General features: G+C 32.3%; 1 protein-coding gene and 1 long non-coding RNA gene across 5 annotated transcripts; both read right to left on the bottom strand.

Annotated features, from left to right (window-relative positions):
• Positions 1–1,873: 1,873 nt before the first annotated feature.
• LOC107926857 (uncharacterized) lies at positions 1,874–7,656 on the bottom strand. 2 transcript variants are annotated; one of them, XR_005899608.1, is made up of 2 exons: positions 6,817–7,656; positions 1,874–3,468 (listed from the first exon to the last, which is right to left on the bottom strand). It is a non-coding gene; the product is annotated as an uncharacterized lncRNA (long non-coding RNA). The 2 variants fall into 2 exon arrangements; XR_005899609.1 differs by lacking the exon at positions 1,874–3,468 and adding an exon at positions 6,287–6,558.
• A 1,662-nt stretch (positions 7,657–9,318) lies between these two features.
• On the bottom strand, positions 9,319–11,637 carry LOC107926859 (probable histone H2A variant 2). 3 transcript variants are annotated; one of them, XR_005899610.1, is made up of 2 exons: positions 11,364–11,637; positions 9,319–9,791 (listed from the first exon to the last, which is right to left on the bottom strand). XR_005899610.1 is itself a non-coding variant. In XM_016857799.2 (2 exons), exons 1-2 carry the CDS (start codon positions 10,294–10,296, stop codon positions 9,495–9,497), a joined length of 309 nt encoding a protein of 102 aa, XP_016713288.2. In that variant the 5' UTR covers positions 10,297–10,984; the 3' UTR covers positions 9,319–9,494. The 3 variants fall into 3 exon arrangements, 1 of the variants encoding a protein (XP_016713288.2); XR_001692312.2 differs by lacking the exon at positions 11,364–11,637 and adding an exon at positions 9,979–10,248; XM_016857799.2 differs by lacking the exon at positions 11,364–11,637 and adding an exon at positions 10,285–10,984.
• Between the last annotated feature and the right edge of the window lie 12,162 nt (positions 11,638–23,799).

Genomic DNA, 23,799 nt, shown 5'->3' on the forward strand with positions numbered 1-23,799 from the left:
CGAGCTTGGCCCCACCCATTTTTAAGTTTATAATACTTTATGTTATGTCATTTTTATATATTATGTAATTTACAATGCATTAAAAAAACTTATATTAAATATATAATACTACTCTAATGTAAACATTAGAATAATGTTAATATGACTATATAAAATTTTTCAATAAATAAAAATATATATTAAATTAAAATAATATAAATATATATTTTTTAAAAATCTAAAAGTAATATGAGCAGACCTAATGAGTTTAGGTTAGTCTTTAGTAAATATAGACGGGCTTAGATAAAATTTTAGATTCATATTTCAAGCTGAACTAAATTCGAACAAATATAAAATATATTAATATCATATTTAGGGGCAACTCGAACATGATCCGGCCATAAGTGCTAAAATTTATACAGTAAAGATTTGATCTGGGAGGGCTACATCCAGGGAAAGGGTCCAGTTCCAATGAGTTGTTGGATCAACTTTAATTGCACATGGATGATTAAATGGGTTCACTCTCAAGTTTCAAAAATTTGTTTTATTATTTATGTACTATTTATACTAATATTAATATTTATAGATTTTTATTATTAATTATTTAAATCGAATTAATGAAAAATGAGGTTTGTATAAGATTATATAATATTTTGAAACGGGACTATTCTTTTCTTTTTTCAAATCAAATATAAAAATTAGAAGACATGAAAATCGAATTGAAATCCCTATTTCGTCCGTCTCTTCCTTTCATTTTCACCCATCGGGCTTCCAACTGTCTTATGCTGTGACACAAGATGTGTTCTTTTCTTAATATATACTTTAAATTTTAAAATACAAGTTTGATTGTTGGTATAATTTTAAATGTAAAATTTAATAAAAAATTAATGATATTAACAATTAAATTTTAATTTTAAATTTTAAAAATTGAATTTTTGACTTGACTCTTGCAAATGAATTGGTGGGAGGCTTGACCTCAACCTAAACCTTAGAAATATTTTTTCTAAGAAGAGAAGATGCCCTGAATCTTCTTTAATTCCTCTGTAGTTGGTGTCCCTTTATTCATTTATTTATGAAGCTAATTAATTACCATTTATGCTCATAGATGGTTGGTTGGTAGGAATCATTTCTAACTGTTAAATTTCTGATTTCATTAACTCAAATCTTTAAATTTCTTATTTTGAAATATATATATTTATATAAAATTTAATTTCAAATTTTGGTTTAATCATTTTTTAATATATTAAAAAATAACCCACTTATTTTTCAAAACTTCTTTCCAATTTAAATTTTACTTGATAAGTGTAAGATCAAAAACTAAAATATTATTGTAAAAAGCTCTGTCTTCTGGCACGTCTTTATCTGTCGACAGGCACCTTTTTTATTTTACTTATTCAATTTTTTCATTTTTCTTTATGTTTCTTTGCTTTTGATATCAGTAATCTTTCAAATAGTAGGTTTTTCGTCTTTGGGAAGGGTAAGTGATGGAAAGGGGCTTGGCAAATCTGAGTTTGGAGAATCGTGAAGGGGAGGCTTTTTCTATTCCGGTTGAGGTTGAAGCACAGAGTTCAGCATATAGTTTCTGTTTGGTGGGATGTTTTCTAACTGCTAATGTGGTTCATTTCCCAGCCATGAGAAATACGATGGCAAATATTTGGCACCCCTTGAAGGGTGTGCAAATTTCGGATTTGGGGGAAAAACAATTTCTGTTCAAATTTTTTATTGAAGTGGATATTCACTGGGTTATTACAGGAGCTCCTTGGACTTTCAATAATCATCTATTGATTTTTCCATAGGTTGCAGGAGAATGAAGATCCGATGTCTATTCCTTTGGTGTACTCAAATTGGTGGGTTCAAATTCATGACTTGCCACCAGGCTTTATTAGAGAACCAATGGCGGTGCAATTTGGAATTTCATTAGTAAATATCTAGAATATGATATGAAGCAGTTGTCCAATGGTTACAAATTTTTTTTGCGAATCTGTGTTCAGATTGATGTTAGAAAGCCCCTGAAAAGATGGAAAAAAAATCATGATCTCTGACAAATCAAACGTTTTACAAGCCTGCTTAATGTATCTTTGGTCTTCTTGTTAACTGTATTGAGAAACACAGCACTGTCAAATTCCATAATTAGACGCACCACCTTTAATCTAGTAGCCAGTTTTAAGCCTTCATTAAATGCTTCCAGCTCCGCCCAACTGACCTCCATTGACTTTTCAACAAACTTATAGCAGCCCCTAAGAAAAAAAACTATCTTGGTCCCTCACGATAGCCCCAAAGCCACTGCTCCCATTCAAAACAGCAGTGTCCACGTTCATTTTGATGTAGTCAGAAGAGGGTTTTTTCCATTCCTTATTCATCATAGTCGGGGGTATAATTGCAGGCTCAGTCAGGTTATAAATTCTAAAATCCTTGCTTAAAATAAGCGCCCTTTCCCAAACTGTCACCGCTTCATCCATTTTCTCTTTGAAAACCATATTGTTTCTATCATTCCAGCTGTTCCAAAGCAGAGTTAAAAAATCAACTGCAACTTTTTTATCTAGTTCACGAAAAATATCCTCTAGCCAATCGATACAATTGTTGTATTCCCCTTCGAGCAGTCTGTTGTTTAAACCACCAGCAGCCAAAATCTCACGAGCCTTTTGGTAGTCTTTCATTGCATGAATCAACGTTTCTTATCTGTTCTTGCATCTTAGACAAATATTTTGAAACCCTTGGCGAATGCGAGCAATATTGTCGAAAGTGGGGAGAATGTTGTGGCCAATCCTCCAGCTAAATATTTTGATCTTCGGAAGCATCTGAAGTTTCCATAAGGCGCGCCAGAAAAATCTGTGAGGGCTAAAATTGACTTTCTTAAGGAACAGCCATGAGTAAGCCGACTTTGACTTGTACAGACCGTGCGAGTTTTGAATCCACACCCTCGTGTTTATAATACCATTATGAAAAATGGGTAAATTGCAAATACGATCCCCCAAGCTTTAGCCATAAATCTCAATAACCCTTTCTCTGTTCCATCGCCTGTTATTATGGTCCCACAAATCATTGACTATTCTCTAATTATGATTTAAAAGAGACCAAAAAATAGACTCTCCTAGGATGCCATCAATCCCCCAATGATCCTTCCTAATATCAATCGTGTTGCCGTCGCCCACTTGCCATAGAAAGCCCTCCTTAAGCGCATCAACCGACTTAGCAATGCTCGTCCATGTGAGGGTCTATCACCCTGTTTGTATCTGAACACATCACCATCCAGGAAATACTTGGCACTTAACACTTTGAAACATAGCATATCCATTTGAGTCATAAGCCTCCAAACCTATTTGCGCAGCAAAGCCAAATTGAAAAGCTGTAAGTCCCGAAAGCCCATGCCTCCAATTCCCTTAGGGTAGCACATTTTTTCCCAAGTTATCATGGCCCACCCGCGAGCTTTGTCGTTGTTATTCCACCACATTCGACCCATTTGTGAGTGAATTTCCTCGATAATGCGTTCTGGAGCCAAGAAAATCGAGAAAGCATAAGTCAAAATAGCCTGCATAATTGCCTTGATGAAACCCTCTTTCCCTCCGTATTCAAAAAGATGAAGGTTATCCACATTTGAGATTTACAGGTTTTTATGGGGCTCTAGTTGTAAGGGATAAAGCCATGACATGGGATTTGCTTCGTTGTTTGGGGAGAAATAATTCGCTACCATCGCTAGTTGGTGGTGACTTCAATGATATTCTTTTCATTAATGAAAAACAGGGAGGGGTGGTAAGGGAGAAGGCAAGGATGGAAGCTATTCGTAGAACATTGAAGGAATGTCATTTGGAATACATTGGCTATTCTGGGACATGGTTTACTTAGGAGAAAGGCCGTGTATTGGAAAGTAATATAAGAGAAAGAATTGACAGAGGCGTTGCTATTGATGCATGGTTACAACTCTTTTCTACTTATTCTTTGAGGCATTTTCCTCATTCTTTCTCGGATCATTGTCCATTGTTTATTGAGATAGAGGTTGTAAGAATAGGTCAAAAATCTAGAAGGTTTCGCTTCAAAGCGTGGTGGGTTTTGGAAGAGTCTTGTGAGGATGAAATAAGGAAACTATGGGAGGGCAATTCGGGTTCTTTTTTAAATCGAATTTCAATTCTTGCTAATAGGCTGAAAAGTTGGGTAGGCAAGATTAAGCAAAGAAGAGGTCATGATGTTAAAAGATTAACAAGAAGATTGAAAGAATTAAATTGTTTTGAGCGTTTGGAAGAGTCATTGGCTAAGCTTGTTGATGTCAAATTACACTTGAATATGGAAATGGATAAGGAAGAGAGATATTGGAACAACGAGAAAGGGTAAATTGGTTGACTATGGGTGATAAGAAAACTTCATTCTTCCATAAGTTCACTTCTCAAAGAAGGCATATTAATCCTATTTGAGGATTACAAAAGATTGATGGTTCTTTAGCTACAGATTGTATCGAGACTGGGAGCATCGCTCATGACTATTTTTTGAATCTTTTTGCTTCCAGAGGAATTAGCAATTTGGATCACATTCTTTTGGAAGGTTTCGTGTTGTATTTCTGACAGCATGAATCAAAGTCTGATAGCTAACTACATAGAGGAGGAAATTGTGGAGGTGTTGAAAGGTATAGGGCCTACAAAAGCTTCAAGTCCGGACAGTTTTCCAGCAGTTTTCTACCAAAAGTATTAGCCTATTATTGGTAAAGATACTAGCGATTTTTGCTTGGATGTTTTGAATAATGGTAAATGATTAGAAGAAATCAAAAAAATTCAATTGGTTTTAATTCCAAAAATTTCAAATCCTCTCAATTTGAAAAATTTTCGTCCTATTAGTCTTTGTACGGTTATCTATAAGATTATTGCCAAGACAGTGGCTAATCGCTTACAAAAGGTACTGGATGCTTGTATTGAATACTCTCAAAGTGCATTTGTGTCAGGCAGGCTTATAACTGATAATGTGTTACTGGCATATGAGGTTCTTCATTCTTTCAAGAACAAAAGGGAAGTATGAAAAGGTTTTATGGTTCTAAAGTTAAATATGAGCAAGGCCTATAATCGCGTGGAATGGCCTTTCATTAAAGGTATGATATCAAAAATGGGTTTTGTTGATTCATTTATTGATTTTATTCTTCACTGTATTAGTTCGGTCCAATATTCAATTTTAATTAATGGTGAAGAAGGTTCAAGTTTTAATCCATCAAGAGGGTTACGGCAAGGGGATCCTTTAGGCCCTAACTTATTTTGTTCTGTAAAGAGGGTTTATCTGCATTGATAAGACTAGCAAATCAGGAAAAGAAAATTTTAGGATCAAAAGTATGTAGATCTTCCCCACCAATCACCCACCTCATGTTTGCGGATGATTGTATACTATTTGGAGAGGTTTCGGATAAGGAGATTACTGTGCTTAAAGATATTCTTAAAGAGTATGAATCTTGCTCTGGACAATGTGTAAATTTTGAAAATTCCACGGTTTTTCAGCTTGAATGTGAATGATCAGGATAAGAATTTGGCTTTCTAGGTACTTAATGTTCGCTGTTCGACAGAGCCAAAAAAATATATTTGGGGCTACTGAATATGGTGGGTCGAAGAAAGAAAATGGCTTTCCAAACCTTGAAAGATAGATTGAAGCAGAAGATTAATAGCTGGAGTATAAGGCATATCTCACAAAGTGGTAGAGAGGTATTTATAAAAGCTGTCTTGCAAGCAATTCCTACATACACGATGTCTTGTTTTCTTTTGTCAAAAACTTTTTGTGCAGAAATGGAAAAGATAATAGGGACTTTTTTATGGAAAAAAAAGTCAAGGAAAGAGAGGTATGCATTGGTGTAATTGGAAGTCGTTATATGCGCTTAAGGAAGAGGGTGGTATAGGGTTTTGTAATTTGAATTTTTTTTAATATTGATTTACTGGCCAAACAGGGTTGGCGTTTATTACATAATCCTAATTCTTTATTAGCGTGTACTTTGAAGGCTAAATATTTTAAAGATTTAGAGTTTTTAAACTCCAGGTTAGGAAATTTACCTTCTCTTACCTGATAGAGTTTATGGACTGCTAAAGGGCTCCTTTTGAAGGGCTTAGGCTAGAGGATCGGTGATGGGTAGAATATCTCTATCTAAGGAGATGCATGGGTTCCTCGAAGTGATGATTTTAGAGTTCAGAATATGAATGTTAATTCGAGGCTATCAACAGTTGCAATTTGATTGATGCCAACACAAGAAAATTGAAAGCTGAGGTGATCTATAATACCTTTCTAAAGACAGATGTGGAAAGGATTTTATGTATTCCATTGTCTATGAATCTGCATGAGGACCATATAATTTGAGCTGAAAGGGTGAGTATACTATTCATAGTAGGAAAAAATGTCTTTTACATAATGGACAGACTCAAATACAATCGAATTACAGACAATTTTACAAGAGATTGTGGAGCTTAGATCTTCCTCCAAAAATTAAAATTACAAACTGGAGGTTTTCTTGTAACTATTTGCCTACTTTTGGTAATCTTTATTTTCGAAGAATGTTGGGATTAGCAACTTATCGAAGATGTCAAAATAAAGCGGAAACAATGGAGCATTTGTTCAGGGAGTGCCCTACAGCAAAGGAGACATGGGAGATATTAGATGTTACCTGGCCTATTTCAGAGGAAAATACAGATTTTAGAGAATGGGTAAAAAACATCTTTGAATCACATTATTTGGCTAAGTGTAGGTTGATAGCATGTGCATTATTGGCGATATGGACATCAAGAAACAGATTCATTCATGAAGGAGAAATAAAACCAGGCTCTCAAATTACAGATTACGTAATAAACTATCTTTAAGAACTTCATAGATTGAATACGAACTTACCAGTGAGACAGATTCATACAGGTAGATAGGTCGCTCCGAATGGACCGAAGGTAAAAATCAATTTTAATACTGCATTCAACAAGCACAGAAAAGAGTCATGCTCCGGGCTGGTGGTAAGAAATGAAAGAGCAGAAGTGACTTGTTCCAAAACTGTTATGCATGTGAATATACCACCTGTTTTTGCAGCAGAAGCAATGGCGTGTTTTCAGGCGCTTAATCTTAGGTCATATATTGAGCTAAGGAAGGTTGAAATTGAAGGGGACTCTCGCTCGGTTATCTATAAACTGCAAGAGGAGAAAGAAGATAGATCTGGGAAGCTTTTATAAAAGATTCAAAGCATCTGAGTTTAGGTTTTGAATTCTGCGTTTTTCATTTTATCAATCGAGAATCTAATAAGGTTGCTTATCTTATAGCTACTAAGGGACCCAAAAAGAGAGACAACTTATTTGGTGAAAATGGTTACTTCTGGTATAGAGGAAGCGGTGGTCGCTGATCGAAGCTGAACGAAATCCTTGAAAGAGTGAAAGGTTTGGAACGTTGAAGGAAAGTCTAGAAAGGAGATTAAAGGGTTAGAGGATATGGTGTTTTTCAAAGTTTTTATTGTGGGTATTGATTGCTACTGATAAAATTAATAGAGAGTAATGATCAAGTTATGCAGTTTCCCATGAGTTTTTGTTGCTTTCGGTGAGGGGTTTATTTAGGGTGCGTTTGGTTAGCTGTATTGGATTAGAGGTGTATTGAGATTAGAGGTGTATTGGATTAGAGGTGTAATAGCTAATCCACTGTTTGGTTGAATGTAATGGAATAGAGGCGTAATAGTAATCTTGTGTTTGGTTGAATGGAATAGAGGTGTAATAGCATAATGGAAAAAACTAAAATGACTAGAATACCCTTAGCATAAAATTGTTTTGGTAAATGATTATTGTTATTATTATTTAAATTATAATAAGATTATTATTATCAATAATAAATAATTTAATCATATTTAAACATAATTATTATTAAATATATTTTAATTAAAATATATAATTTAATAAAATTCTTAATAATTAATATTCTTATATTAATTTACTGAAATCATAATATATGATACTGTAAAATATAAATTAACATAATTATTATTAAATATATTTTAATTAAACTATATAATTTAATAAAATTCTTAATAACTAATATTCTTATATTAATTTACTGAAATCATAATATATGATACTGTAAAATATAAATTAACATAATTATTATTAAATATATTTTAATTAAAATATATAATTTAATAAAATTCTTAATAATTAATATTCTTATATTAATTTACTCAAATCATAATATATGATACTGTAAAATATAAATTAACATAATTATTATTAAATATATTTTAATTAAACTATATAATTTAATAAAATTCTTAATAATTAATATTCTTATATTAATTTACTGAAATCATAATATATGATACTGTAAAATATAAATTAACATAATTATTATTAAATATATTTTAATTAAAATATATAATTTAATGAAATTCTTAATAATTAATATTCTTATATTAATTTACTCAAATCATAATATATGATACTGTAAAATATAAATTAACATAATTATTATTAAATATATTTTAATTAAACTATATAATTTAATAAAATTCTTAATAATTAATATTCTTATATTAATTTACTCAAATCATAATATATGATACTGTAAAATATAAATTAACATATTTATTATTAAATATATTTTAATTAAAATATATAATTTAATGAAATTCTTAATAATTAATATTCTTATATTAATTTACTAAAATCATAATATATGATACTATAAAATATAATTTGAAATAATTATTATTAAATAAAATTTAATTAAAATATATGATTTAATAAAATTTTTAATAATCAATATTCTTATATGAATTTACTAAAATCATAATATATGATACTATAAAATATAATTTGAAATAATTATTATTAAATATATTTTAATTAAAATATATGATTTAATAAAATTTAAAATAATTATTACTAATAAATTTTCTTATATGAATTTGTATAATTTAAAATAATTATTATTAAATATAATTTAATAATATATAATTTCATAAAATTCTTGATAATAAATTTTCTTTTAGAATAATTAATATTAAATATAATTTAATAATGATATATAATTTCATAAAATTCTTGATAATTTAATCATGATATCGTTTTAATCAAAATAAAATATTTAAATTAACGAATGATATTATCAAAGTTGAAATACCAAATTATATAAAAATTAAAGTATAAAGATTAAATCTTAAATATACCAAAAGTGGAAATTCATCATTGATATATAAAAAAAACTGTTGATAGGTGTTACAATAAGGAATAGGATGGACATTACTTTTATGTAGTTTGTATACCTCTTGGATATTTAATTTGTAAATATACAAGCAAATTACAGTATAATTTAAGTTCATGCAAATAAAACTTACTATTAGATATTAAAATATATTATTAACACAGGGTATTAGAAGAAAAAGCATATCAGGGAGCAGTTTGTAATTCAAAATATCAGCTGTTTGAATCCATCTTTATAATTTAAATCCTGAATCTCCATGATTATCTACTGAAACAAGCAAGGACTTGAAACATTTTACTGACGTTTATGGGTACAGATTAAAACAGACAGATAACTTACATGAACTACTCCTTCAAAGATTTGTTGATAAGTGATTTGTGAATGTGCGGGATAACACCGCCGCCTGCTATAGTTCCTTTAATCAAGGTGTCAAGTTCTTCATCACCCCGGATAGCTAGTTGCAAATGTCTTGGTGTGATTCGCTTAACCTTCAGATCCTTGCTCGCGTTACCTGCCAGTTCTAGCACTTCTGCAGTCAAGTACTCGAGAATTGCAGCTGTGTATACAGCAGCTGTTGCTCCGACCCTTCCGTTTGCACTAACCCTTGTTTTCAGCAGTTGATGGACACGACCCACCGGGAACTATAGGAGAACATACAAAAATAAGAAAAGTAACTGATTATGATTTAGAAGAACCAACTGGCATTCTACTTGTATACAAACTATAATAAAATGTTCAGTCTATCATGTATCCTACAGAAGATGATGCTAATATGCCGTGATAGCATGCAAACTGCAAAACAATTTAGGATGCAGTGAATACACATACACTCTTAATTCAAACACGGAAAAGGAAGCTGATTTCAAGATTCCAGAAACCTATTGGCAATAACCAAGTCAAGTTCCAGATAACACAAGAACCATTGATAAGCTTGTAACTGAGGAAACCTATCCCAACTGGCTGAAGAATATAACCAACTCAACCATCATATCCACCAAAACCTACCAAATGGCAAAAGTTCAGGGTAGTAGGCTATTCCTATGGTGGCCATAATGAGCCTAAGAAGATGCAGAACCAAGATTGAGGAGGTGCAGTATGTTGACAACATATAGGAATAGACCAACTCATGCATACCTTTCGATTCATAAATTAATGAAGCCTGCCCCCTCCCTTTTTCCTTTCTCTCTATCTCTAACACATGATGGCAAATGTTGTTGGGTGTAGACTTTATCGGACCAGAAAAAAATTGGTTTATAATTGACAATACTATGAGCCATCTTTTTAGATGAAACTAAAAGACCTGCTTTGTATATAAAAGCAACACGCATAGCATTTATCACAATCAACAAGACCTTAATAGACATCCACATCGCTTTATTCAGCAACTCAGTTATCTTCCAAATTGGTAAAGACTTTAGATAACAAAATGTCAATGTCTACTAATGACATGGCAAGTAGCTGTAGCAGGAAAATTGCAAGCAAGTCATATGCAGATAAATTTCAATTAAATTAGATTAACCAAAACAGAGAAATTGAACCGATATTTAATAATCAAAACAATTGTAAGAGATAAATACTGCTGAAGTGTCAATGCTTTATCAAATGAGCATATCCTGAAATGTTGGCATTTGACAGGGAGCAAGGTTACTATCTAATCATTTCTCACAGACCAGATCCTCCTTCACTTTAAATTTCAACAGCTCCTTGGCATAAGGAAATTACATTCAAATCTAAGATGCTATAAAACTAATCCACTAGATGTAAAAGCCTGAACCAGAGTAATCAACAGGAGCATATTGTCCAAACTCTAATTGTGTTGCTCTGGCTCTTCATTTTTTCAAAGTACCTATGTCGACATCCATATCAGACATCGGTATAGGGGTATGATCCTTCAAATACAAGGAAAGCTTAAAAAGATTGCTGTGCTGCACACATTTCTGTATCCAACACTTATGTCCAGTCCAAGTAACATAGAACCCTACACCCCATCATTCCCCCCTTTCTTTGCCCTACTATTGGAAATAGTAATTAATAAGGTAGAAATCTAGACCATAATTGTTCATAGAATACATAAGGTAACCAACAAAGAGCGTAAAACGTAATTGTTCCAGTATTGTCAAAAGTGCAAAGGTGCACTCATGGGTGCTGGAACCCAGTATTGTCAGGTGCAAGGCACAAAAAAAGAGAAGGAATTGTTCTAGTATATTCCTTACTGGTTCCAATGGACAGAGCACAATTTCACTGATGGAGAGGAACGAAAAACGTGAGATGGAGGATGCTTTCTGATCGGTGTTCGAAGTCCAGTTGTGACACCAAAGAGAGGTAAAAAGAGAAGGAGAAGACGTCGATGAGAGTGGAGAAGAAAGGTAGAAGGAAGAAACAGAAGACAGTAGATTTTGGGTAAGACAGAAGCGTGAATCGGAGGGTAAAACAGGGAGCAAAACTGAATCAGGACCTAATCTGAGCGCAAGGAAGGGATTAGAAATCGGTGATTTTGGGGATTACATCCGTAATGTAATAGACCCGTATTAGGCCAATACACTCAACCAAACAACGTATTGAGTGGGGCCCACGATTAGGGGTGTAATAGCTATGCAAATACACCCAACCAAACATGGTGTTAGTGGATAACATCTGGACGACGAAGTCTGTAGAGCTTCCCCGTTTCTTCAAGCTGGATCTTTGTGTTTGGGTTGTTTTTAAAATTTTTTATTTTGTTTTCTGATTGCCTTTGAGCCTATTATTCGGTCATTTTTTCTACTTACTTTTGTTATTACGCTTTTGCCTGACTGTTGGGCTTGTTTTTGAATTTTGTTTTTTAATAATAAGATTCAGATGTTATTTTTCAAAAAAAAAAAAATAATAAAATAACCCACTTTGTTGAATCTAAGTTTCTTTAATAATCAAATATGTTTATTCTTTATTTTATTTATTTATGATAACTTTTAATTTTACTTAAATTTTATTTTGTTTTTGAAATTGATTAATATTTTTAATTTGTTTGATTACTAGTATATGTTAGAAAATATGGACATCACATATATAATAAGGGTAATTACATGTTATTATTTACTATCATGATAGGTTAGCCCAAATTAAAATTGATCTAATTTGGTTAGAATTTTATTGGGCTTTAATTATTAAATAAAATATGGGTCAAATATGTGTAGATACTCTAGTAATTGAGTTCTAATCAAATTCTAATTAATCATGGGCTAATTAGAATTTGATTAGAATTAATATGCCAATGTTATGAATATTAAGGTTATGGTCCACAAATTATACACAAAATATCTTTTGCTAATATCCCATCATTAGGGAAGAGAGAATATATATTCTCTGAATTTCTTGTGTGCTAATTTGGAAGATCAAATCCCCAAAATACGTTAAAATTTCAAGGAATTCATGGATACAGGTACACTTTCGCATTTAGTTTTATTCTTGATTTATTCTTGATGATTTGACATGATATATCAGAGTTTATTCAATTTTATTTTAGATTTATTTTACAAATCTAACAAGTGGTATCAGAGCCAAGTTATATTGAATCATTGGAAATTGATTAAGGTTCTTCATTTAAATGATTGATTTATGAAATTTCATTGGTTTCATATTTCAAATATATATGTTGATCTTTGAAGATTTATATTATTGATTACCTTGAATTCATATTAAAAATTTTAGGGTTTTGTTTTAAATTTTTTTAATTTATGCTTCGATTTGCTATATGTATGTAACACCCCTAACTCGTATCAGTCACCTCAATAGGGTTACGAGACATTACTAAACTTATACACTAACATTTATACAAAACCGAGTCATAAATTTTGCATTCCAGATCTATTCTTTTCAAATTTCATCATAAAATCCCTAATATGGGCATATGAGGCCCAATACATGCTTTGGAAGTGGTTTGGTACTAAACTAGCAACTTTAAAAAATTTTCCTTGAATATAGGGGCACATGCCCGTGTGGCCTAGGACATGGCCGTGTGGCCAGTCCATGGGGTTCCCACGGCCGTGTGGCCAGCCCGTGGGCAGATCTGACTTGCAAATTTTTAGGCATCAGAGGCACACACGGCCTGGGCACACGCCCATGTGGCTAGGCTATGTGGTAATCTGATTTTTCACCATTTTTATGCCATTTTCACATGTTTTTGACACACGACCGTGCTTGAAACCCGTGTCCTACATACGACCAAGACACACTGTCGTGTCCTCTGCCCGTGTACTATCCTGACTTCACATCTAAAGATGCAGGGGACACACGGCCTATCAACATACCCGTGTGCAAGCCGTGTGTCTCACACGGTCTGATCACACGCCCGTGTGACATGCCGTGTGGATTCAAAATGAACCTTATAGTTCAAATTTACCAACCCTGCAAACCTTGAATAGTAAACAATTTAAATACAATCTTTCAACCAATCCAGAACATAGTAAAGCACACCTAATACTCATTAAAACCATCAATACAATAATCTAACACATGTATTCAATAACCATTAAACAAAGCAACTTCAAAATTTGTACATAAATACCATTCAAATCAATTCAAAATGGACTATATTATAACACACATATTACATTAATTAACTATCTATTAACATTCTTCACCAACATCACTTATAAACAAAATAACTTCAAAAATAACCTAGGTACATGTAATTTCTCAAGATAAGATACATCACCAAGTATTTGAGTTGGGGAGTTGGTTTGGATGCTGAAACGTTAGTTTCTACTGTACTTAACCTGCGCACGGAAACAAACCGTACGCTGAGTATACACTCAGTGGTATTTCTATAAACTAATGCTTAGAACGATAATAAGCCATCTATATGTATTGTAACTCAAAACATTTACTTTCATAATCTTAATAGCTGAATCTCTTGTCTTCATCTTATAGCTCTTAAATGTAATTAAGCAATTCTTTATATATATCTCATATCATACGATATCTTTTAATAATCGTATTAACAGTCACAGTCACATAATCAATAGTAGTCAGTCTTCAGCACTTTCACCCCTATTAACATAACTCGGACCTGAACAGATACACGGATCTAACCCACACACCGGGATATCATACAGTGTTTCATCGGCCGAAGCTGGAATACACTATAAGGGTAACAGTAACAGTAACAGATACAGTTAGGTACAGAGTAACTCTTTGGAACGAATCCGGAACAGTAACAGTAGTTGACACATATAGTGTCTCATCGACACACAGTCGAAATATCCCTAAACACTTCCAATCCTATGGCTTGCCAACTATATCCGACTTAGCTCAACATTGTTAATAGGGTATTTGAATCATTTCATTTTAATACAGAAACAATAACAATTTTCTATCACAATATTTATCATACATACTAATCAATTAAAAAGAAATAATAATTACATTTATTAAATTATTAAACATAGTTTATAGAAATACAAACCGTAATTCTCGAGTTTACTCGATATCCTCGTTCACTTTCTCCTTTCCCTTTTTCGATAACATTTCCGGTGCTACGTTGGCTACATAAAATTTAACATTTAAAATTATCAATGTATGTTATTTAATAACACACTCTTTTATTTCCAAGTAGCTTTTACATAAATTCCAATTTAGTCCTTCCATCATAACCATTCTTTTTCTTCAAAATAAATCTTATATTTTCATTCAATTATCACTTTAGACTATTTAACTCTTAAATTTTACAGCATAGAATTAATTCTCTCAATTCAATCCTTACTATTTCAAAACTTATATCTCTCATTACAATTTAATCATTCTCCCACTTCTTACTTGAATTTTCTATCATTTTATCTCATAATTTACTCAATAATTCAACTTAATCAACATCTAAAAATTCACTATCTTCCTAAATTTCAACATAATTCAAATAGTATTTCTTCCTAGGATTCCATAGACACCAAAATTACAAGAAAAAGGATTAAATTGACTTACCAATCAAGCTTGAAACTCCAGAACCCTAAATTTTGATTTTGATTTTCTTTCCCTTTTTCCTTCTTTCTTTCCCTGCTATTCGTGACTTTCTTTCTCTTTTTCTTTATGTTTTGTTTCTTTTATTTTCTTTATTCATTCCTTATTTAATTAATATATAAATTATATAATATAATATAATTTACTATATATTATTATTTACTTATATAATAAGTAAGTACATATATATATCCATACATTTGTACCAATTAAAATAATACATATGTATTTATACTTACCACATACTTGTCACTTAAGGTTTATTTGTTAACTTAGTCCCTTAACTTGTCTATAATTTATAATTAAACTTTTACACTTTATTCAATTTAGTCCTTTCACTAAATTAACTTAAATTAAGCTAGATTTACTTAATTAGAATCTAATTAACCTCTCACTTATCTTCGTAAATATTTCTAATAAATATTTACAAATCTAATTTTCAGAATCGAAAACCTGAAAATTCACTTTTTCGATGATCTTAAAATTTGGGTCGTTACAATGTATATATGCATTAATTACATAACATGTGGTTATTATTATTAGTTTTTTTTTTAAATCATATAAGGCATTAAAATCAAAATATAGAAATTGATTCATATGTATATGTTTCGATTATATATAAATATATAATATGTGCATACTTTGATTGGTTTAATGCATATTGTTTTGGAAATTTATATAAATATATATAATTATCTTTTTGATTGAAAGATGAAGTTAAGGTAAATATTTTGAAACAAATAAATTCAGATTTTAGCTTTTAATTAAGGATGTCTAATATTTTAAATAAATTAGTTGAAATAAAATACTGCCAAAGTGACCTATTTTGTGTAGATTAGTTTATTTGAAATATTGAGATGATTATATGTTTTTGTGATTCATGCGTTTATTGATTGACCCAAAAGTAAGTTAATATTTGGCAGAATTTCAACGACATCTGTGGTGATAAATGTGTGACAAATTATAAGGTATTTTATGTGAGCAATAAGTTAGTCCAAAGATTAACTCACTTTTTGACATAATTTATTGTCAATGTTTGATTGCTACAACAAGAGTACCGCTTACTGTTAATATTACTATACAAAGACTTGATATTAATGTTGTGTTTGGTATCTTGAATTTATTATTTACTTATGAATATTGATTTAAACTTGTTTTTGTTCTATATTCATTTAATTCATCTTCTGCTGCCATAATATCTGCTAATATAAATTCTATACAATACTTAATGGGACTAATTTTAAGGAATGAAGAAGGCACTTACTTATAGTGCTTGGTTGTACGGACATAGACCTTGCATTAAGGAAGAACAACCTACACCTCTCACTGTGGAAATGTAACACCCCTAACACGTATCCGTTGCTGGAATAGGGTTATGAGGTATTACCGATCAAAACACAACATATAGCATTCATTCTCATACATCATTCAATACAATCACCTTGTCCTTATAATGACCTACGAGGCCTTAAACATGCCTTAGAAGTGGTTCGGGACTAAACTGATAACATACAAAAATTTCAAAAAAACTTAGAAATTTTTCAAACTCACATAGCCGAGGACACGCCCGTGTGCCAGGCAGTGTGAAAATTGGAGAGTATACTGACTTGGGTTACACGGCCAACCACATGCCTGTGTGTCTAGCCCGTGTGCCCTGTAGGGGGTATACTGACTTATACCATACGGCCAGTCACACACCCGTGTGTGAGATCGTGTGGAGTATACTGACTTCAATTCAATATCAACACCAGGGGACACATGGCTGTGTAGCATAACCGTGTGTCGCACATGGCTGAGACACACGCTCGTGTGGACAAAAATAGGCCCTTTGCAAAGCCAATTTGCCACCCTTTTTGCACATACCTAAGTAAACTCAATTGTTACCATTTTAAGTCACAAATATGCAGCCAAAATTTATCAACCAATACATAATTATACTATATCCATTTCAACTAAATTCAATACTCAAATCCATACCATTTACCTATTCAAATACCAATCAATTTATCTTGCTTTACTAAGCTTAATTCACATATATAATCCATCTAAATAAACCAATCCAAATATACATAATCACTTTAACCACATTCATTCAATATAGGTCTATTACCAAACATAAAAATGGAACCATTGCACATTCATAAAACATCATCAAGTTTATCATCTTAAGCCAACTCAAATGGCCAAAATACATATTCATCAAAGAAACCAAAATAACACAAGCCTATACATGTCATATACCATATATAAATATCTTCAAAAGTACCAAAATAGATGACCGATAGTGCGATAAGGTCTCTGATGATCCCTTGATCTAAGCTAGCTTTGCAAAACTATAAAAAATGAAGTAAGCTATAAAGCTTAGTAAGTTCGTATGTGAACATGAAATAATTACAACATTCATATAGCAATTCAAAATAGATAATATTATCAACATTTAAAGCATCAATTCATGAGCTAACATAAAATTTATTCATATCCTCATTCAATACTCTTATCTATTTCTCATCAATACTCTTATCAAACCGCTCCGGATTCTAAGTGATTACGATACAAATTCATCGATTTTTCGATGCCATAGTCGAACTATGGTCTTACACATACATTGCCAAGGCCCTACCGTGGTCTTTCGTTCACATGCCATAACCCAGTTATGGTCTTTTACTCGATTTGCCAAAGCTCAGCTATGGTCTTATTCAACAACTTGCCTTATTTAATTCGTATATTTCATTTATTATTTCAACAGATATCCAATAAAGTAATTGCTATCTCAATTTACCTTGTTTTTACCCTGATCTAAATTTGAATTCTTTCTTTCTTGATCTATATGGATTCAAAATTGACTTATTCAATTAGATATTCTTTCAATTTAGTCCAAAAATACACATTTGGGCATATTTGCATATTAGACCCAAAACTTTCACATTTTTACAATTTAGTCCTTATTTTACAAATACACAAAATTCACGTAATTTCATTATACTCTAGCTTAGTTGAATTGCCTATAGGTTTCTAGCAACCCATAATTTTCATTTATTTCACATTTCAACCCCTTAATTTACACATTTCACAATTTAATCCTTATTTGACACTTTTGTCAAAAATCACTTTACAAAACATGTAAAACTATCATCATGCTTTCATATTTCAACATTAAACATCAAATAACTCATAGATTCAACAGTAGTAACTCTCAAAATTTTTAACAATTTCAAAATCTAAGGTACGAGCTAGTTAGATTGAGCTGCAACGATTACAAAAACATAGAAATCATAAAAAATCGAGCTAAAACTATACTTTAATCAAGGAATATACTAGCCGAACCCTAAAAGTTCATCAATGGCTTCTTTTCTTCTTCAATATTAGGCCACAAGAAAGAAATATGGACAAAATTCCTTTTTTGTTTTTATTTTATTAGAATTGCCTCTAAACCACTAGAGACAGTCACCTACAATAATCAGTCTACCTACGGTACATTATAGAGAGACGTCGACTCCACGTGTCTGCTGAAAAGTTTTTCATAACTCTTAATTAATCATTTTTTTCTCGAGCCGTACGAGGAGAAAACTTCTTATACGTTGGTTCATCAAAATAGAAAATTTAGGAAGAATTCTTTTTTTTATTGCCTATCATCCGGATCCCTTTTACTTTCGAAATACAAACATGGGGATTATTGAAATGTTTATTTGATGAGTGTTGCTAAATTTAGACCGTCCGGTATTTCATATGGGGTTACAGGTCGAACCAAAACCAAATACTTTTTCTTGGTAGGTGTGATCTGTTGGACATAGATCCAATTTTTCAATTTTTTTGATTCCTTAGAGTTTGTTTTGCCCATTCCTGGTGGTATCAAGATGCCAATATGGACAAAATTCCTTTTTGTTTTTATTTTATTAACCTATATTAATGAATTACTATATTAACCTTAATAATAAACATATAAAATCATATAATGGAAGTCCATTAATGTCCATTAACACTTAAATGATCTAATTACCATTTAAGGCCATTTTATTTAAAATCCAAAGCTATTTGACACCTTTAGCAAGTAGAATGCAACTTTTGCATTTTAAGCAATTTAGTCATTTTTCTCAAATTGACTAATTAAATGATAAAATTAATTCACGAAATTTTCACACATATCAAATAACATGCTCTAAACACCAAAAATAATATTAAAATAATATTTTAACCTTAAATTTGTGGTTCCAAAACCACTGTTCCGATTTGAATCAAAAACAGGTTGTTACAAGATAGTACCCTTGATATTAAGAGGGATTTTGAAAGGTCGGATCGTTCAAATCGCATGAGTCTAATGATCATGAAACACGACATTCCAGAAGCCTTTTGGGGCACAGAATCTGAAGAGATTACTTAGGCCAAGGGTTGCGTTGATAAAATTGAGAAACGTTTTGCTAAAAACGATAAGGTTGAGATGACATCACTTCTGACTTCTTTGATGTCTATGAAGTATAAGGGTCAAGGAAACGTAAGGGAGTACATTATGGAGATGTTCCATACTGCTTCAAGACTTAAGGCACTTAAGATCAAGCTTTTTGAGGAATTGCTTGTTCTTATGGTTTTGGTATTGCTTCTTGTATAGTTTAATCAATTTAACATTAGTTATAACTGTCAAAAGGATAAATGGACCCTAAATGAGCTCATTTCTCATTGTATGCAAGAGGAAGAAAGGTTGAAGCGTAATAAGTCTGAAAGTGCCCATTTGGCCAATGCCCCTAAAAATAAGGGCAAGAAAAGAAAATATCATAATGAAACTGCTAAGGGTCCAACTCAAAAGAAACAACAACAAGCTACAGAGAGTTGTTTCTTTTGTAACAAGTCTAGACACGTAAAGAAAGATTGTACCAAATATCATGCTTGGCATGCAAAGAAAGGAATAATTTTTAATTTGTTCTGTTTTGAGATTAATTTAGCTTCATACCTAGAAACACTTGGTGGATAGATTCTGGTGCTACTACTCACATAAGTGTTTCTATGCAGAGTTGCCTGAGTTACCGAAAGCCAAGTGATAGTGAAAAACACATCTTTATGGGCGATGAAAAATCAGTAGAAGTGGAAACGATTGGGCATTTGTTTTTATTTGAATTTAAAATACATTTTTAATGTACTGTTATTTAGACGGAATTTAGTTTCTGTTTCTTCATTGGACAAATTTGGATATTATTGTTCATTCGGAAACAATCAATTTAATTTGTCTTTAAATTCAAATGTTATTGGAACTGGTTATTTAAATACTTATAACAACCTTTATTTGCTAGAAACAGTTGCATCCTATAATGAAACCTTGCATGTGGAATCATGTCATATTAAACACAAATTAAATAAGGAAAATTTAGCATCATTATGGCATAGACGCTTAGGTCATATCTCAAAAGTTAGAGTTGAATGCCTTGTGTCTGATGGTATTTTAAAGTCCATTGACTTCACAAACTTTGATGTCTATGTCGATTGCATTAAGGGAAAACAGACCAAAACCAAGAGATTGGGTGCCAATAGATCTCCAAACGTCTTAGAATTAATTCATACAGATATTTGTGAGTCATTCCCTACGGTATCCTAGAATGGTCAACAATATTTCATAACATTTATAAACAATTTCTCACGTTATGGGTACCTATATCTCATTCATGAGAAATCTCAATCTTTGGACGTGTTTAAAACTTATAAAGTTGAAGTTGAGAATCAACTCAACAAAATGATTAAAAACATTAGGTCTGATCATGGTGGTGAGTACTACGGTAGATATGATGGCTCAGGTGAGCAATGTCTAGGACCATTTACTAAATTCTTAAAGGAATACGGTATTGTCCCACAATACACCATGCCAAGATCACCTAGTATGAATGGTGTAGCTGAAAGACGAAACAAAACTCTTAAAGATATGGTAAGGAGCATGATTGCTTATTCTACCTTATCTGAGTCCCTCTGGGGAGAAGTATTAAAGATAACAGCTTACATTCTGAATAGAGAAACTAATAAAATAGTTGCAAAAACACCTTATGAGCTTTGGACAGGTCAAAAGTCTAGTCTAAATCACTTTCACATTTGGGGATATTCAGCTGAGGCAAAGCCTTATAGGCCACATGAAAAGAAATTGGACTCCAAAATAGTAAGCATCTACTTTATTGGTTATTCTGAGTGATCTAAGGGCTATAAATTTTATGATCCCATAATAAGGAATATTTTTGAGACGGGAACTGTAACATTTTTTGAGGATGTTAAGTTTGAGGGGAGAAATAAGGTTAGAGATATTGATTTTGAGGAGGAATTGGATTCTAACTCAGTTTCTACTATCACTTTTGACGATTTTCAGGTTCTGATACGATCCCGACCTCGTGATTGATTTTGAGTCGTATTTGCATTGCCCGATCATCGATAAAGAAGTATCGTTCGGTTCAACAAAATGGTGTTTTGGATAAATTTGGGCAGAAACAGGCAAAAAGGGTTCAAAGATAGGTTAAAGGTGGATATTATAGGTTCAATTAACAAAGAATAACAAGGATAGTTGGGAGTTCAGATAGATAAGCTTGGTGAAACAAGAAAGAAATAAAATGTAGTTGAAAACTTAGATGGAATAAAGGATATGACTCAAGCTTCAAGAACAAACTAGCATTAAAGAAATGTTGACTCGGGACTTATATGACTTAAGGGGGGAATTCAGTTATGGAATAGAGAACCTTGATTCGTTGCCTAGCAAGAAAAGAACCAGAGGTATCGAATTGGGTGAACGCCACACTCGTTTGGGAATGATAAGTTTGGAAGACAAGGATTGACGCCACTGAGCTAACATATAAACCAATCAAGTCTAAAAAAGAAATTTGAGAGAAGAAATTTTCACAAGATAAACTGGTTTTATATAAAAATGTTCATTAGCCCCCAACAAGTGAAATACATGTCATATTTATAGCTTAAACTATAGCTAGTCGAATGGTCTCTTGAGCATTCAATGAGACGGAAATCTTAAGCCTTAAGGCTTTAGGAAACTTCTTAGCAACTTCTTGGACATCTTCTAGAGTATTCTTGGCATGGAAAACCGAATGGGCAGCTACTAGAAGTGGATGATTCGGCTGGCCATTGATGGAGAGCTTTATAGACTAGTCCATATTCGGCCAATATGCTTAAAGATAGCTTGTATGCTTCTTAAATGTGGCTCCTAGATGAGCTTAAAAGACTTGGATTAAATGAGCATTATGGAGCACTCCAATGGCCATTCAAGTGTGAAACCCGAATATGAGTAGACCACCAGGTGTGAACACATGTCACCGAACAACCTATAGTGTGAATGACACCTTTCATCAAGTGTGAACAGCTTGAGATGCTTCTTTGGAGAGTGGAACATTCAGTCTTGAAGAAAGGAAACATCAAGCATGCTTTGGCCGAATGGCCACTTGGGAAATACCAACTAGTTGCACACATTAATTTCAGCATACACATTGCTCAATAAATTCGGCCATGCATGCTGCACATTAATGACGTCCCTTGGTAATGCACCAGCAGCTCAATTAATGTGTCGTCCATGCCTTGTACACAAATTAATTTGGCTGCAGCAAGAAGCACATTAAATTCAACATGCTTACTTCTTTAATGCCAAAAATAGCTGCACATTTAAACCACAATTAATAAGCTTAGAACATATTAAATTCGTAGCAAATTAATTAAACCACATTCTACTGGGCAAGAGTTAAATGTGTCTTAAAATTGACAAATTAAACTGGCTAAGACAACAATTAGTTCGGCATATTAAAACTAGCAGCAAACTTAAGACAACTAAATGATATGTATTAACTATGACATCATAAATGCACGCATAAAAATAAAGCATATTTAACATGAAATTAAGATGTCCAGATTTTTGACAAATTGAACACTTAATAATTATTTGAGCTGAACCAACTAATTTAACTAACACAATTAAATTAATTTATTCCAGCAAATTAAAATGCATGAGATTAAAATAAATTCGAATCAAGCTCAATGAGCTTGCATCAAACCGAATTGAGCTCTATTGAGCTGAGTAAAACCAAAACTTAAGCTGAAAACGAGTTGAATTGAGCTCATCAAGCTTCATTTTGCACTTGGGCCCTTCGAGCTTAGGCCATTCTCGATGCCGACGGTTTATGTTAAAACATGATACGACCGGGTTCGTATCATACCTATCATTGATTAAGAAGTGAATCCAGAGCCTTTACAAGACAATGTTGAACAACTTCCCATTCAAAATGAGATAATTGTTCCAGAAGAACAAACTCAACAACCTCAAGAACAAGTGTCATTAAGGAGGTCCACAAAAGAAAGGAGAAATGTTATTCCAAATGATTATGTTGTATTTCTCCAAGAACATGAAGATGATAATGGAATGATGGAAGATGGTCCAATCAACTTTCATTAGGCCATGAAAAGTTCTAATTCTTAAAAGTGGATTGATGCCATGAAAGATGAGTATAAGTTTGTGCAAGACAACAAAGTTTAGGAACTTGTCCCATTACCTAAAGGTGCGAAATCAATTGGTTGTAAATGGATATTTAGAACCAAGAGGAATGCAAATGGTAATGTGGAGAGGTATAAGGCGCGTCTTATAGCAAAAGGATATATTTAGAAAGAAGGTATTGATTTTACAAAGACTTTTTCTCCAATTTCATC

The sequence above is a fragment of the Gossypium hirsutum genome, chromosome A08 (genome assembly GCF_007990345.1).
Source record: "Gossypium hirsutum isolate 1008001.06 chromosome A08, Gossypium_hirsutum_v2.1, whole genome shotgun sequence".
Classification (NCBI taxonomy): domain Eukaryota; kingdom Viridiplantae; phylum Streptophyta; class Magnoliopsida; order Malvales; family Malvaceae; genus Gossypium; species Gossypium hirsutum.